This window comes from Pyrgilauda ruficollis, unplaced genomic scaffold (assembly GCF_017590135.1).
Source record: "Pyrgilauda ruficollis isolate IOZ18807 unplaced genomic scaffold, ASM1759013v1 scaffold73, whole genome shotgun sequence".
Lineage (NCBI taxonomy): Eukaryota > Metazoa > Chordata > Aves > Passeriformes > Passeridae > Pyrgilauda > Pyrgilauda ruficollis.
Window position 1 is genome coordinate 9,307 of NW_024529155.1, and position 16,966 is coordinate 26,272.

General features: G+C 42.9%; 1 protein-coding gene across 1 annotated transcript in view; it reads left to right on the top strand.

The window, feature by feature from the left end:
• The first annotated feature begins 6 nt into the window (after positions 1-6).
• The window catches only part of TMTC1 (transmembrane O-mannosyltransferase targeting cadherins 1), a 137,577-nt gene continuing 120,617 nt past the window's right edge, over positions 7-16,966 (top strand). Inside the window, exons 1-4 of the mRNA XM_041485925.1 lie at positions 7-236; positions 11,956-12,133; positions 13,766-13,839; positions 14,970-15,146. Coding sequence (XP_041341859.1) covers positions 181-236; positions 11,956-12,133; positions 13,766-13,839; positions 14,970-15,146 — 485 coding nt within the window. The 5' untranslated portion in view covers positions 7-180. The remainder of the gene's footprint in view (positions 237-11,955; positions 12,134-13,765; positions 13,840-14,969; positions 15,147-16,966) is intronic.

Sequence of the window (16,966 nt, forward strand, 5' to 3'; positions counted from 1 at the left end):
GGGCGGCGCGGCGGGGCGGCGGCGGCGGCGGTGCTGGCGGGGCTGTGCGCCCTCTGCTACGGCAACTCCCTGCGGGGCGAGTTCGTGCACGACGACGTCTGGGCCATCGTGAACAACCCCGACGTGCGGGCGGCCGCCCCCGTGTCCGCCGCCTTCGCCAACGACTTCTGGGGCAAGCGCATGGCCGAGAACACCAGCCACAAGTCCTACCGGCCCCTCTGCGTCCTCACCTTCAAGTGAGTGTCGGCGGGGCGGGCGGGGGGCTCCCCCTCCGCACAGACCCTCTCCCGGCTCCGTGTCCGGGTGGCCGGCCCCGGGTGGGGGTCAGGGAGAGCCCCCCCGGTCCCGCGCCCTCGGCTTCGTGATTCAGCATTTCTGCCCGGAGCTCTGCGGGACGGGGGACAGGCGGGGACTCTGCCGCCGGCGCGGTCCCGCGGTCCGGCCCGGGGCAAGTTTGCCGGAGAAGGGGAGCGATGAGGCGACGCTCCGGAGGAGTCCGCTGCTCTCCCGGCAAGTGCCTCTCTTTCCCGGCCGTTTGGGAGCAGGTGGCGCCTCTTCCCCGGGCTGCGGGAGGGATGAAAGGGAAAACGGAGCGTTTCAGAAATCACTTTTGGCTGGGGAAGGTGCTCACATGAATTCCTCGTGAGTTCCTCCTGTGCTTTATCTCGAGTACCTTTTCTCCGCAGCTGAGTGATCATGCCAGAAACTTTCCGCGTTGTGTTTTGAAACAGACCCGTAGTTATCTCTCCCTTTGTTCTTAGCGCTAAGTGGAGGGGTCAGCCCCGTGGGTACCGCGCCGTTCCGTACATCCCTCCTGGCAGCTGCCAGCCTCCCTTGTCAGTCACGGAGTTGCAGCCTCCCTGCTTCAGATGTTCCTTCCCCGTGTACCGGGCTAAGTTGTTGAGGAGGAGTTTCGGTTTTACAGGAATAAAGGGAAGTTGAGCAGCAGTAAAGTGACAGCTATTTTCGCTAATCCTAGAAAGAAAACCTTCGCTGGCCTCTCTCCCCCAGGAGAAAAATTTGTGCCAAATCAGCTCAGTTACAATCCATACAGTTTGTCATTCTTTCCGTTAGCTTGTTCTCTATTTAATTTATTCTGATGGAACATTAACGATGATGAATATTTAGCACATTTTAGCATTTAGAAATGATACATGTGTTTGCAGAGAGCTGTGCTGAAGAGCTGGTGGTGTGGCTGAGTGAAGTCTAGTGATCAATAGATGCTCATTACAAACTACGGCAGGTGTTGGGAGTGGAGGGTATGGGTATTGGCAAGTCTGCCAGGGGGATGTGTTACCGGTTCCTGGTGCACTCTTCTGATTGAGTAACTCATTAGCACACCGGATATATAAATAGAATTTCATGAATATGTGGAAATTGAGTGTTTCTGTGAAGCGGGAGCAGTTTTGGGAAATGGAACATCTCTTTGGCACTCCCACAGAGCACTTGCTGCTCTTTGGTTGTAAAGGTGGACTTGGAGCCAAGAGCCATCAGTATTGGCTGTCTGGGCACAGTCTGGCATGCTCCTCATAAAGGAAAGCTGAATAGCACAGACCCTTGTAAACTGGATTTTTAAAAACAGGTTTTGAACCTTCTCCTTGAAGGGCGTCTCAGCACATTTCTGTAAAGAGCGAGGTGGGAGTAGGTAGTTGCAGGCAGAGCTGGCTTTGTGCACAGAGTGCCTTCTCTCTTCATCGTGTGTCCAACCAAACTCTTGTAGTTTGGGCATCCGTGTAATTAATCCATTCCTCCAGCAATACATTCTGGGGGTAATTGGAGGGAAGAGTGAACGTGTGTGTATCACCACTGACTTCATTGCACGCAACGTTAGCACTGGAGTGCTGGACTTGGCCTCCTAGATCAGGTTGCAGGATTGAGATTGTGATGCTAATGAGAAAAAGGAACTTAAACTTTAATAACAAAATGGAAAATAAATGTTCTAGTTCCCATTTGTATGTATTTGGACTGGTTTTGCCTTTGCTGTTTAAAGGGGTGTGTGTCAAAAAAGGATGAAGTGCTGTCTCTGCCTAGTCCTTTCTGGAAGGGAAGTGACACTAATTTTGTGAACAAGATCTAATCCTCTATGCTTATAATAACCATACAGCCAAGACATTGGGTCAAAGGCAGAGTCATTTGTTCACCACTTGGCATTGCATTTGGAATAGGGAAGGAATCATTTATCTTCCCTGGCTGCAGAGGGAGATTACATCCACAGCGTCCCAATTACCCTTCCAGCCTTCCAGTTTCCACATTCTTCCCATTTAATTTCTACCAGTAGGGTGTCAGAGGAAGATGTTGAGAACGGGGTGGAGTGAATCCTCAGTGAAACCCAGCACTTCCAAAGAAGCCTCGAGCAGCTTTTGCCAAGCAGCGCTGAATCTGTGGCTGAGCCGTGCTCTGCCTGCCTGAGGCATCCGCCCCTGCCTTGCCCAGCAGGAGATTGCTGCTTGCTCTCTGTCCTCTGCAGAAGGAAAAAAGGATTTACCCTGATTCTTGTAAAAAGCTCAGCAGAAGCTGATAGGTAACAGAATGGAAATGAATGTTGCTAATACTGTTGTTAGAATTTACTCCACCCACTTAAGATAATTGAGAAAATTGTGTGATGCATGCAGGAAGGAGGGAAGAGAGGACCAAAGTATTCTGGTATCTTTATTGCTTGTAGATGTGCTTGTTTTATTTAATTTATCTTCTTGTTGTGCTACTTTGGTCAAATCCAAGGCATTTCAATAGCACCATGAATCTTTATATCAGCCTAGTGGCTCTGCTTCTCTTGCATGAAACTTTCATCTGTAAAGGCTTGTTTTGCATCTTGCTGTATTAAGATTAAAGAATCTGGGAGATCTCCAAACTGCCTGTACAGAACAGATGTGAAGGGTGGGCTGAAATTTATATCTGCAGATTCATCAATCTACTGAAACTTTGTCTCGGTCTCTTTTCTGCCTTTTGTGGCTGTGAAAGTAAGAGGCAGGACTCAAAATGCCCTGTGGACTTCTCATTAGGCTGAACATATTCTACATATAAGCTACATATTCCTGAAATGATCTCAATTAAACAAATTTATCACCCATCTGTCAGAAAAATCTGAAGCAGACATTGCTGAAATTGTGTAACAGTAGTTCAGTGTCCCTGATGAATTGGAAATCGTAAGTGACAGTCCTCATTCCCATAGACTAATGCTCTGGAGCCAAACAGTGAAAAGAGCTCAAGTATTTGACAGTATTCACACTGGATCTGACAGTATGAATGATCAGAGGAAAAAAAGAGTCACCCACTGAAACCATTAAGCAAAACTTAACTTAAATACAGAATTGCTGCACTGTTTTGTGTGGGTTATCATCAGAAGGGGAAAAAAAAGCATCCGTATGGACTGTTGAATTAAATATTGTTTGTTTTGTGTCTTTGAACTTCTACCTTTTCTCTTGACTTCTGTAAAATAAAGGAATGCTGAATGAGTTGGTTCAGAAGCATTCCTGTTACACATGGTTAACTGTTAGGTGACCGGTCTAGCACAGCTCCTCATCTGCACAGGAGCTGAGATGGTAGGCAGTGGTTTTGCTTTGTCCTTCAGAAAAACTTAGTCCATGCTCTCTTCTCCAGCTGCTATCACTTTGACTTACTTACCTGCAGGTGTTTTCTTCTCTAAGAAGTGATTCAATATACTCCTTTCTAAAGAAGGCAACTTTTGGATTCAGAATGTACTATTTTCTGGTAGTCTTCCCTATAAAATATTAAAATGAAAGGTAGAAAAAAAGGTGAAAAAAGAGAACTGCCAGTTCTGTAATTCAATCAGGATTTTATATTTAAACTGGGTGCTTTCTGTCTTGCACCTTGCCTCCACTAACAGAAGTTCACTGAATCATTTATTCCCTCAGTAGCACTTCAGTTACTCCTTGTTTCCAGTGGTTTTGCAGAAATGTTTCTCAGCTGCTGAAGCAGAAGGTGCAATCCTCAAGCTGTCTCTCTTCCTCGTTCTCTTGCTGTCTGCCAAATTCCCATTTAGATAGATGCTCCAACCCAGAAACACAGGTGATGAAGGTTTGGTGTAGTCAGCAGCACAGTGAAGGTACACAGTGATAGAAAATGATGAGAATGAAGCCTTTCAAATTCCCTGTGTGCCAAGATGTAAAGACATGTAATCAGATATGAGCCTCCTGGTTTGCAGTTGGCTGAGAAGTGAAGGCCCTGTGTGCTCAGCCTCGTTGGTGCTGCCAAGGCAGATGCTGGTGAGGGATGTCTCAAGGAACAGCTCCCCAGGGACAGAAGAAAAACGTGGTGACATGCCTAGGACACATGGCTGTGACAAAGACTTGGGAGGATGGCATGGCAGGGAAGCACAGCAGATACCTGGTCTTCCTCAAAGGAGGTGGGAGTGACTGTTCACTGGGAATGTGCTTGGCTCTGTGGGGAGAGTGTCAGAGTGTCTACTCCAGGCTGCTGCTGGTGGCCTAGGAGGAGAGGAGCTGGAGGGGGAATGTGAAAAGACAAGAAAAGACACAAGAAAATTTGTGCAGAGAGCCATCCTACTAGTACTCTATCTGGAAAAAAAAAAAAGGAGGAAAAAAATAAATTAAAAAGTCTGGGCTGTGCTCTGACTGCAGAATGGTTAACCTTCCACGTCTGCCCACCAAGGCTGCTAGCCAGTGATGGCTTGGGTGTGTACCTGCCTGGGGAGTAAATAGGGCCCTTCAGCAGTGGCTCAGTATTCTGGGTTGTCATTGAGAACCTCATGTGAGGCTCCAGTGGCTTTGGATCAAAGCCTTAAGTGAATGTGAGCTTGGGTTAGAGGTAAATACATAGCCGAAGAGAGAACTGATTCTATAACTCACTGTCAGCCTTCTGATCTATCTGGTTGTTTACAGCTGATCCTTGTGTTTTTTCAGCTGTATCAGTGGCATAAGTTTCAAGGACAGGGAGCTTAAGAGAACCAAAACAACCTGGGGAAGGAAAAAAGACCTTACATTTTCTTTGTTATTGATTTAATGCTATATTACAGCTTGACGGTGCAGGGTGATATAGTGGAGCTATAATGTGTCAGGTTAAATACACAGTGCTCAAGTATTTTCTTCACTCTGAACATCACAATGTTTAAGATTGTGTCAGTATTTCTTTTGTACAACTTAGTCTACTATTTCTGCTTCTGCTGTGGCAGTCATTCTCCACACTGCTACTGTGATACCTGCCATGAAATTGATGTAGTACTGGTGTAGCCACACTGGATGAGGTGGACTTGGTGAAGAAAAGCAGATGCTTTTGTAAGACTGGTTGTGTTATAGCTGGAATATACTGACACATCTCTAAGCACATAAGCATTTCTTTTGACCCAGAGCAGAATGCCTTGCTGTGATTTTTGGTGTTTTCCAAAGCTTGGTGCCTCAAAGCTTAGGTTTTTCCCCCCAGTTTCAGGTGCACAAAAAGTCTCCTTCACAAATGTAATTTTTGTAGCAGGTGTCTGATGTTTGTGGTCATAAGTTTGGGCTGTGTTTCTCTGGGGTTGCTTGCACTCCGTGGAAGGAGGACAGGACTCCTGTGGAGGCTGAGGGGAGGCTCCCTGCCCAGGGCTGGTGGGTGCAGACCTGGCTGGGGTCCATGCTGTCATGTTGCTTGCAGCCAAGCCCAGAGGTGCGAGGATTTGACTCCTACATGCTTTGTGTACAAAGCATGTAGGAGTCTGCCTTCACATTTTATCAGCCCTGAATAAAATTTGCCTGTCTCTTGAATTTAAAGCCTTTTATGAGAGAAGGAGTTCTCTAATTCTCCTGAATGACTTGGCTGAGGTGGATGCAGTCATGCTTATCTTTGCTGCTTGCTTCAGTGGTGTCTTGTCTCTATGTAACATCTACCAATTCCTGGAGATTTTCTCTCATTGGGCATTCTGTTCCTCTTGCACCAGTGTCACTATTAATTTTCTTTGGCCATCTTTTACCTAAAAGTCTCAGCTTTCGACCATCCTTCTTGCCCACAGGAGCATCCTTGTCAATACTCTTTAGAGTCCATGAAAATAAAGTACTCTGCCTGCTGCTGGTTAGCTAAAGGCATTTCTCTGCATTTCCTCGCTCTTTCTGACTGCTTTCCTGGGCTTTCTCTTTATTGTCTTACAGTCTTAAAGAAAGAAAGGGAAAAGAAAAAAGGGTATTCTCTTTTCACTCACTATACATTTTTTTACCTTTTTTCTTTGCTTCTGTGTAAGTTAGAATGGCATTTCCTTCATGGTCTTCAGCTTATTTCAAACTTACTTCATATTTGGTGAAGAACTGTTACATCCAGTTTGAAATACTGTCTTTTAGACTAATAACTTTGTATTAGATTTTGGTTTCTATTGCTTTCTCTTCTTGATAAGTGACTGTCCTAGCTTGGTTTTCGATCACATCTCATCCCTTTTTCTCTCTGGACTTTGATGGATGGCTGCTGAAGAGCTTCATGAGATGTTCATTTCCTCAATTCTTGCTGAGGTGCCACTTAAGAATATTTTTTAAGACAAACTGCATTTTGTTCACTATCTTGATAAAATGACACCTGATTTGTAATTTTGTTGCTTGCCATCATCTGGATTTTTTTCTTCTCTAGTTTACCAAGGCCCCTTGTGGAGGCAAACCTAAAGTCTTGTGAATGGTACTCTTGTTATTTGCAACACAGGAATGATCATCAAACCACACCTGCTGTGGTTTTACCAGAAAATTCTGCCCTGACACATTTGCCGCCTTCAAGGTGCTGCTTCTTCCCAGTCTAGTTGTGATTTCTTTTTTATTTCCCTACCCCTGCTGGAAAGCAGTAACCTGCTCTGACTGCCTGCACTTAACTAGTGCTCTTGTAAGTGATGACTTCTGTGTTCTGAGGCAATGGCTGGAGCTTGGGAATTGATCCGGCCTCTGTCTTGTCACCTATCGCCATTATAGCAAATCAAGGACCAAGCCATTTAAGCCTTATTGTCCATTTAATTCTCAGGCGTTGTACTGTACTGTGGAAAGATTATCAGCACAAATCAGCACCAAGTGCTTTTGTACTTTGTGGTGGAAACTGGCCATTGCAGGAACACCAGTGCAAAGGGGCTTATTTTCTGTTTACTGCTACAGGTCTTTCATTAGTCTTTGAGCTGTTTCCACATACAGCTTTAACCATTATTGCCACTGATACAGCTGCACCTCTTTTGGAGTGCAAATGCTCATTTTCCTGGCACAAAGTACATGCATCTGTGGAGTTTATAAGGAGATTCCACCATGCACTGAAAGCGGGTATTACTTTGCATAAAGTTTGTCATATTTAACACACAATTTGAACAGGAAAAGATCATCACAGGAAACTTAATCCATCCTTATGTATTAAATTAATTTATATAAATCTGCATGTGAGCCTTCCTTATAAAAACCATGGGGGTTTTATGAGGTATGGGATGCTGTGAGACTTTCCATTAAGTGTTACTTCCTATAACAAATTACCATTATTATCCTGTGCATTTCTATTTCATAACATGTTGTGTTTCATTGTTAGTCTTTTGAAAATAATAAAACAGATTAAACTAAACAAGAGCTGCCGAGGGATAATAACAAAGTCTATAAAAAGAGAAACTCTCCAATTATGGTATACAATATTATTAAATCATAAGAGGTCTTAAAAAAAGTTGAATGAATCTTTATGTGTACAAATGGATGAAAAGAACTATATTAGAGCTGGGTGCTGGTGATTATATACTGTAACTGGGTATATATGGAATTTGTCTGTGAGCCTTTGCTCTGGCACCATAGACCCCTCTGATTCTGAGTCTGTGAGGATGAATCCACAGAATCCCACTTGATTTCCAGGCCCTCTCTGTGGGGAATTGCTTGCCTGGAATTGATGTGTCCCTGATAACTTCTCTGGAGGACATCTGATGGTACTGATGGAGGTTATAAGAATGATTTGCTTTCTTCTGGAGAGCTGTTGTACAGCCTCCATTCTGTGACCCTTCAACAGAAGGCTGCTGCCTGTGGAAGTCTCTCTGACAGTGAAGCTGTGCAATTCCTTTTCCAAGAGTGGATGGTGGAGGAATGGTAGAAAAACTGCTGCACGTGGCAAAGCAAGCTACTATTCCACTGTTCCTGGAAAACATCCATCAGCCTTAACAAAATCAAGGGATTTCTTATTTTGGTGTACCTCCTGCATGGGCGTGTATTTTGGGCAGTGCTCTGCCTTGGATGTGACATGCTGAGCCGCACATGCTGCAACACTTGGGCACAAAAACAGTGCTGAGTCCTGGCTTGAATACATGTTTCAGTGCAGCCTGTCTGCCCTGGTGGGACATGTGATCAATGCTGAGATTTCTGTACTCAGTTTTTTGTTTTGGTGGTGGCAGGGATGATGCTGGTCAGCTCTATTAGAAGATACCTGTCAATGTCACCTTGTACTGAGAAACTGCACTTTGGTGAATGTGGCCTTCTCCTCCTTTCCCTGGGTCTTCTGAGGGCCTTTGCATTTGAACTGCCATTTGCCATTTTGCAGGAGGTTTAGCTTTGCTTTGCTTCCAGGGACTCTTCCAGCAGAGATATTAAAGCAGTAAAAACTCTTATCCAAGTGTTTAGTGGGTGGCTCCTCTGAGGAACCTCCATGTCTGAGATGCTTGTATCTCCTCTTTCAAGGGTCTCTATTCCTAGCAGTGTTATCACTTGCTGTGTTCAGCCCCAAATCTTTAGGGTGCTGTTTGCAAACACGTCTCTGTTTTGAGGAGCAGCCTGTTCATGCAGCAGGGAGAGCATCTCCTCTCTCTGCTGTGTGCTCTACCAAGGGCACAAGATGTGTCTTAAAAGTTGTGCTGTAGCTCAGGCAGAGGTTATGATCTTCATACAGAAATGGCTACACAATACGATTTTCCCCATTTGTGCGGCAGTGTAAGTATGGAAATACATGGACAGCCTCTCCTCCCTCCAGTGTAGTACAGCTTTTGCTTGCCAGAATTTCTGTTTATGAACATTATGTTGGAGAAAGACCACTTCTTCCTTAATTTTGAGATTCATATCTCTGTTTTACTTCCTTTGTTTGCTGACCCATCTACTGTGTATAATTGCTGCATGCTGCTGCCAGTAAACAAGACTGACTCTCTCTGTTAGGGTATTAAAGATTAAGAGGAGAGAAGTAATTTTTTATTTACCTATCCCCTTCTTGGCTCCCTCGCCCAGAAGTTGCTCCACAGTTCCCTGGCAGTGAAGCAAATTTGGCATTCCATAGTAGCCTGCCTTTTTCCCCCCATGGCTGTGTGAGCTGGGCAGCTTTACAGATTTCTTGTGACTTGGATTAGAGCTGTTTGAAGACTCAGATTTGCTCACCCGTTTGACATACAATAAATTTAACCACTGCTAGCGTTTCAACATCATTCTGCTGGGATTGTTTCAGGACGAAAGAATGTTTCCTTCATTGCCATGTGGCCTAATTTCTTATGACAAAGAGCTTCAGCAGCAAAAAGCGCTGATGTGAATATAGCACCTGCACACACTCACGTTTAATGTTTATGGACCACCAAAGATGGTATTTAAAACACACTTGCAGTCTGATTTTGCTGTTTAGTGGAAGAGTCACCTGAAGAGCACAGTATTATTTTTGTATTTTGTTCTTCTGTTTTTTATTTATTTAAAGAACACACAGGGGAACAGCCAAGCTGTGAGGCTGATGCTTTTACAGAGCTGTTCTCAATAATTTACCTCAGGTAACTCACAGCTTTCAAGCCTCATTGACTTGATGTTCACCCTAAGAAGGGGTATGAAGGACTCACCCCACCTTTGGGATAGGGAACCTGATGGGGGTAGGAAGATCCCTTACCTATAGGGTTCTGCCTCTCCTGCCAACAGACCTGTTTTGCAGGACGGGAAGTGATCAGATGAGATCCATGGAGACTGATGATCGATTTTTCAAGACTATTGCCAGATGTCATGAGTTTAGTGATTGGTTCTCACAACTTGGCCAACGAAATGAGAATTTCTCCTCTTTTGGTGCATGAATTCATATCACCTGATGTCCTGAGCACTTGTCCTCACCTGCCTGCATCTGCTTTCTTCAGAAATCAAGTTCCCAGATTACACTTTGGCGTTAGAGGGTGAGCAGTGGACTCTGCTTCAGCTGATGCTTCAGCTGATATACAGCCAGAAATGATTAATTTGTATAAAGAATGTCTCTTGCAGAGGATCCCTGTCATTGTGCACATCTGCAGGTGTCTTGGAGTCAACTGCGCTCCTTTAGGAACAGGGTGGCCCCGTGCTGCTCCTTGTTCCTCTCAGCCCTGTGCTGAAAACGAGATTCTGGCCTGGGGGTTCCCGCTGCTGCAGTGTATTTGCAGCTGAAGCTCTGGCTGGGTGTGTGTTACTGCTTGTTGTGGTTTGTCATTCAGTGCTGGTAGAAATAAGGGAAAGTGATGGATGTTGCTGCCCTGAAGTGGCTTGCAGGAGAAATGGGATAAAAAAAGAAAAAACCTCCAAACTCTTTGTGTATTCTTGAATCATACAGACTGATGTCTTGTCAAAATGTAACTGCATCAACCCATACTTCAGAGGGAAAGGTCAAGTCATGCCAAAATCTCACTTTTTCACAAACTCTCTGGGTTTCATCTGTTGCCTCCACAAAGACTCCAGTAGGAGCACAGCAGGAATGCACAAGTAAGACTCTTGGTCTGGTAAAATTGGACTGGCCTGGAAAATTGAACCCAGGACAGCTAGCATTTCCTTGCTTATGAATAAGAAATGTAGAGACTTAGTTATAAAAAACCCAAAAAGTTGTCTGGCTCTCACAGACCTTTTCACACCTCCTCCGTCTCATAAAAACACCTAAGGTGTTTTTTTATAGTAGCAACAGCTCAGTGGCCTTGCTGTCATGAGAGACCTGGAGTCTCTTAGTAACAACAGGAAGGATTATTGACCCTATAGCATATTTACAACTGCATGCAAAATATTTAGATTGAGTCTTCTTTTCACTGGTTATCTTGTCATTTGTTTAAAAAAAAAATCCTTCAACATTACTTAGACATTTTTCCAGATTCCTTGTTCATATATGGAGTCTTCCCTGTATAGACACCATGTGTATGTGTGTATATTTGTGTAGATAAATATATACATGTATTTGTCCAAATGTACAGATGTTGTTAATACTTAAGAGAATTATCTTCAACTGTATGTAAGGCAAGGCTTGTCATCAGCTGTTAAGCAAGCTGGCTGTAAAAAACAGTAACCAGAAGAATGTATTAATACAGGCTGTCAAACAAATGTCATAACAGCTTGTTACATTTTATTTTTTTTTTATGATCGACACAAATAATGAACCCTAATTGTCTCACTGAGTCTAGGGTGATGTTAGCTAACTAATCTTTGCCATCAATGTCCTTACAAAAATGATGTGAACTATTAGACAAGCTTCTTTATGCCAGCAAAGCATTTGAATAAAGGCTTAACCTTCAGTGTGTGACACTGTTTTGAAAGTTAAATGGGAATAAATGCCCCTGTTATGCTAAGCAGATGTTCCAGCTCCAGCACCTTACCAAGTCCTTGTCTTGGCTGTTCCTGGGCAAAAGAATCTATTCTAGAGCAGAAAATAACTACCCATATTGTAAAGCTGCCACGTGGCCAACAGAACCACAGAAGGTGCCAACAGGGAAATAGGACAAGTGCCATGATGGGCCAGGGTGATTTGCTGCTGAGGAAGCACAGGCTTAATCTCACTGCAGAAAACTCTGCTGGGAGGGCACAGGACTCTCACATCTCTGTCAAAAAGTTTGCCAAACACAGCCATATAATATACAAATTGGGGAAATGGTTTCTCTTTAATCAAATAAACCAAAGTTTAGAGTGATTTGCAGTAATTAGTTTAATAGCACTAACCATTAGATGACTGCAAATGGGGCAAAAGGCATAATTTAGAGTATTTGAAAGATGCCTTGCTATTTGAAGACCTCTCAAATCTAGCAGTGGTGTTTTTTTTTTTTTTTTTTTTTTTGTTTCCTTACAGGTTAAACATATTGCTGGCTGGCATGAACCCCTTCTATTTCCATGCAGTGAATGTAATTTTACATTGTCTGGTGACTCTTGTGCTGATGTACACTTGTGACAAAGCTGTGTTCAAGGACTGTCGCCTTGCTTTTGTCACGGCGCTCTTCTTTGCTGTGCATCCCATTCACACCGAGGCTGTAAGTATGTGCCACCAAACCTAAAAATAAATTAATTCTTCAAAATTTTATTTATTTTTTTTCTAAGGAAACCTCTGAGTCATACAGAATGTTGTACTTGTGATTTTTTTGCTGTGGGGGAGCAAAGGTGAGAATGTACTCTATTTAAAATAATTTGTAGGAGTCATTAAGAAAAAAGTGTATTCATACTTGCAGTCTTTGTGCTCTGGAACTGAATTCTAAATGGTGGTCCTAATCAGCCATGCTGGGAATAAATGGACAATCAGGAGTTTTCTGAAACCAAAGACCTCAGTGAGGCTGTGCTCTCCTGCTGGGATATTGTTGCATGCCTTCAGTCATCTCCTATAGCCATCAGTTTTAGGGAGGAAAAGTGAAGGCAGCATTACTGTGTATTCTGGAGGAGCTCTCAGACAGAGATGATGTGACCCACAGATTAATTTATATTTATTTCAATTAAAAACTAGGAGAATCCTATTCAGAAAAAAAGTTGTTACGAATGCCAGCGTAAGTTTACAGAACAGCAGCTTATACTGGAAATCTTTCTGTTTGTTATAAGCAAACATTTAGAGACATAATCATTCCAAAACTGCAGTCTGTTAGCACTAGGAGGTACTTCTATAGTTAAAAGGATTCTTGCTGTCTTGGAGAAGGAAAGGTAATGTCCAGCTCTCCACACTGTAAAAAAAGAAATGCTCTCATTAGCTGAGATACCACTGACATCACACTGCTCTCATTCCAAGCCTTTGTAAATGGGGAAGGGAAACAGCTCCTGTGGCTGAGAACTTTTGAGGAGAGATTACCTTAATAACAAAAAGCCACAAGCTTTGGAGTTACTCCCTGTGCTGTGTTGTGTGAACTAATCAGCTAGGCTCCTTTTGATAGTGCAGCTTTATATTTTAAGGGAGGTTTTAGATGAGGCGGTCTTAGAATTTATTTTTGTCTGGGTCAGAACTTTAAAAGGTTAAAATAAATGCCAGACTCTGAATATAACTTAATTATGTAATCTCAAAAGGGGCGAGATTTCAAAGGGCCTTTTATTTGCTTTATGGGTGAATTTTAGATCCTTATGAAATAGGATATTGAAATAACTGTAAAAAAGAGTGTTTATCCATTCTTCTTCAGTATTCTCTCTTTTAGTAAAAGATTTTATTAATTAATCTGTAGAAAAAAACTTGCATACTCAGATTGTTCAGGAGGAATAAATTCTGTAAATTCTATCCTATTCCTTTTTGGTGATAAAGTTCATTTCAATGTTACTTATATAGTAAGTAATTTTCTTTAACAAATTTCAGTACTGGGAGTTGGATGCATTTCTTATCTAAGCTTTATTATAGAAAATTAAAACAAATCCTTAAAATTGGCATTTTCTATATAACTTAATTAATATTTTATTATGTAAGGAATGACTTTACTGTTGGCTTACTCATTTGTTTTGCCAAGCTAGAAATGCAGCAGACAAAACTGAGCATACCCTACGCTGTCCAAGTAACATTTTGGTATGCTGAGGGAGGATAACACTGAAAGATCAAAACCTTAAAATAGTAGCTTTGAGCATGGATTATTGAGGCAGTCACTGAATGTTTTTACATTTTTAGATGTGTTTTTACACCTGTGTGTCTCCTTTCCTTTCAGGTAACAGGTATAGTAGGCAGAGCAGATGTCCTTGCCTGTCTACTCTTTCTGTTGGCTTTTCTCTCCTATAATAGGTACGTGGTAACATCATGAGATTCTTTATTCTGAGGAGGGGGCCAGAGGCAGCTGTCAGTGTTTAATGGTTGTTTTGCAGAGGTGCTTCCCACAGCTCTGCTGTATGGAAGTGTGCTGGTCCCTGCTTGCAGCCATGGTGATACTTCTGAGAACAAAAAACCACTAAACCAGGAGTCAACATTGACAATCCCTCTTCCACTGACATTGCAGCTGACCATAAAACAGATTGTAAAGAAATTGCAAACAATTGTAAAGAAATGTTTTCAGTGGAAGGCAAATTGTGTGTAGAGTGAAGAGCAGACACATGCCTGCCTTTCAAATGCATGCTGTGACTGTGGGACTCTGAGAGAATTAAGGAGTGTGTTGAGACCATCAGTCATCCTTTTCAGGTGAAAACTTGGCACTGCTTGCTCTAAAACTAACTGAACAAGTGTAGATACAGGAATAGCTTACTTGGATGGGGTTTCTGCACCTTTTGCATTATTTGCAGTTTGAAATAACATTGTTTGCATTCAGAAATAGCACCATGTCATCACAGCCACAGGGAAAAACTGCTGATATCCCTCTGGGGCTGTCTGCTACAAACCCACAATATTGTTTTCTTCAGAAGGTGTGAAGCCCAGTGAACCCACAGGAATCTGTCTGTTTGATTTCAGTTCTTTCCTGGCTTCTCCCATGTGATAGGGGCTTGCTGCCCAGTCTGTTAATGATTAGGACACATCTTTGACTCAGGGGACTGTGGGTGGGATGGAGGAATTTTTGCTTGCCTAGTGCTTTTTGTCCCAGAAGGAGAATTAAGCATGTGTGTTCCACATGACAGAAAGCAGGTGTTTTCCTGCCTTCTCTGTACTTACTCTGCCTTCCTCTGACTGTTTCAAGTCTACTTTATTTTTCTCCTTGTCTTTGTTTCACCTCTTGTGCACCAAGAATTGAAGCAGCTCCCCATATTTGCATCTTCCCTTCCTGTCCTGTGGCTAAGCCTTTTCTCATTTTAGATTGTTCATGTCTGGACATGTTTGTGTCAGCCATCTTAAGGCATTAAGGAGGAGTGTCTCAGTATTTGTGTGACTGTAGTGAACATGAAAATAGCAGAGAAGTTAAGATATTTTATGTCAATTCTGTTTTTCAGGAGTGTGGATCAGCTTTATGTTGGGGAACATTTCCCTCCCACTGCCTCCCCATTCTTTTTGCTGCTTAGTTTATTCCTTGGGACGTGTGCAATGCTGGTGAAAGAAACTGGAGTCACTGTGTTTGGTGTGTGCTTGGTTTATGACTTCTTTTCCCTCTCCTACAATGGACTCAAATTGTAAGTAACTTCTTATGATCATGGTGTTTTTCTGGTGTTTTCACCTGTTAGTCTAAAATATGTGTTATTATGGTATACAGCACTGAGGGGAGATGGACTTGCCCTGCTGGATTAGATGGATGGTACACATTTGACAAATTTGGAGGGACCCACAATTGCATTCTGTGTTTGTTTTTTTAATTTTTTTGTTACTCTTTTGCTGCCTGATTACTTTTGTTGGGTAAATCAACCAGATGAGAAGAACTGATCCCTAAAATGCTGAATTCACCCTGGCAAGACTAACATTTATTTTTAGTGTGGGAGTTCTGACTGAAGCATCAACATCCTAAAGTTTCTCTGGTTCAACTCCTTCCATTCACAATGTCTGCTTGATTATTCTGTCACAATGCCTTGGGTTTAGAAATGTTATATGATGTTTAGTAGTAAAACTAGGTTTGATATTTTTCTATCCTTTCAGAATGGAAAAAGAGGGAAAATACCCATCCAGTTCTGGTTGGAATAATGAGCAGCTCTCAGAAGTCACTGGAGAAAAATTAAATACTTTGAAGTTTGTACCCCTCACCCACTTAGTGTCACAAATAACTATGCTATTTTCCATCTCCATTCAAAGTCAGAAGTCTTGGTTTATTAGAATATTTTTATATTAACCATTTTATATGGTTTTTATCTGTTTCTCTCCCAAAACATCCCTGGTTCAGATCTGTGAGTGAGTGTAAGAGCTCACTGTTCCTGAGAATGGGAGATCTTGTTCTTCATATCATTTCTTGTGCTTCCACTGGTGCTGCCCCACCAGCCCTGGAACCTGTCACACCCTACATGAGCTTGTGTGTATCTGGGTTATAAAAAGGACCCTGAATTTGTGTTTCTGCAGTGAATTAAATGAACAGAGCTGGCACAAGGTGAGAGCAGTAACTGCAGGGAGGAGAAGAGGGACTCTCAGGAGCATCCTGGCTTCCCTCCCTTTGCGGCTCTTTCTCTAGGCCCTAATGGGCACAGACCAGTTTCAGACCTGCCCTGTGGCAGCACTAGCAATCAGCAGGCAGGTACAATGGATCGGCAGGGGATTCCTCCTCTTTTCACTGGATAAGTAGTTCTTAATGGTGTGACTGGTGGGCAAGTAGCCAGGGAGATTTCTGGGGGCTGACAGCCAGCTTGCTTGTTAACACTTGCATTTGCACCCTGACAGGCGTGTTTCAGGAGCTGCCTGGCTAAAGGGAGCACAACTGTTAATTAACTGGAGGAAAATCTGTGCCTTCCTCCTCCCTCCTTTCCTCCGTCCCCCCTTTTCATAGGCCCACATTCCAGGGGGTCTCTTCAAGCTATTTTTTTTGTTTCAGTGGCAGCCAGATGCCCAGATGTGGCACTGTTTAGCTTGTAGGAATGAAACTCTTTAGTCCAGACGTGCTGTATTTTTGTATCTCCTCTGGTTGCATGTATTGTGCATTTATCTCTTTGTGACGCTCAGGATTTTACGACTGCATTTGACTTTAAGGGGCAGCAGAAAACAAACAGCCTTCTATGTGCCGCTGAAAACTTACTGCTCCTTCTTCCAACCTGCCCAGATTTGTTTTCTGTTTAAAAGTGGTGGAACATCATTTGTTTTCTGGAGCAAAAAATTAGGAGTGACACCACAGTGCTTCTCATCTTCAGAGGTCCAGAGAACAGCTTGATACAGGAATGCTCAGCTTCTCTTGCTGTCAAGTCTCTAGCTCTAGTTAGGATCTAATAAATACTGTCCTCTCAGCACACAAAGGCTTTTTTTATGGATTAAAGCAATGTTGTCTGTTGTAGTTTGATACCGCGTTGTGCCGATTTCATAG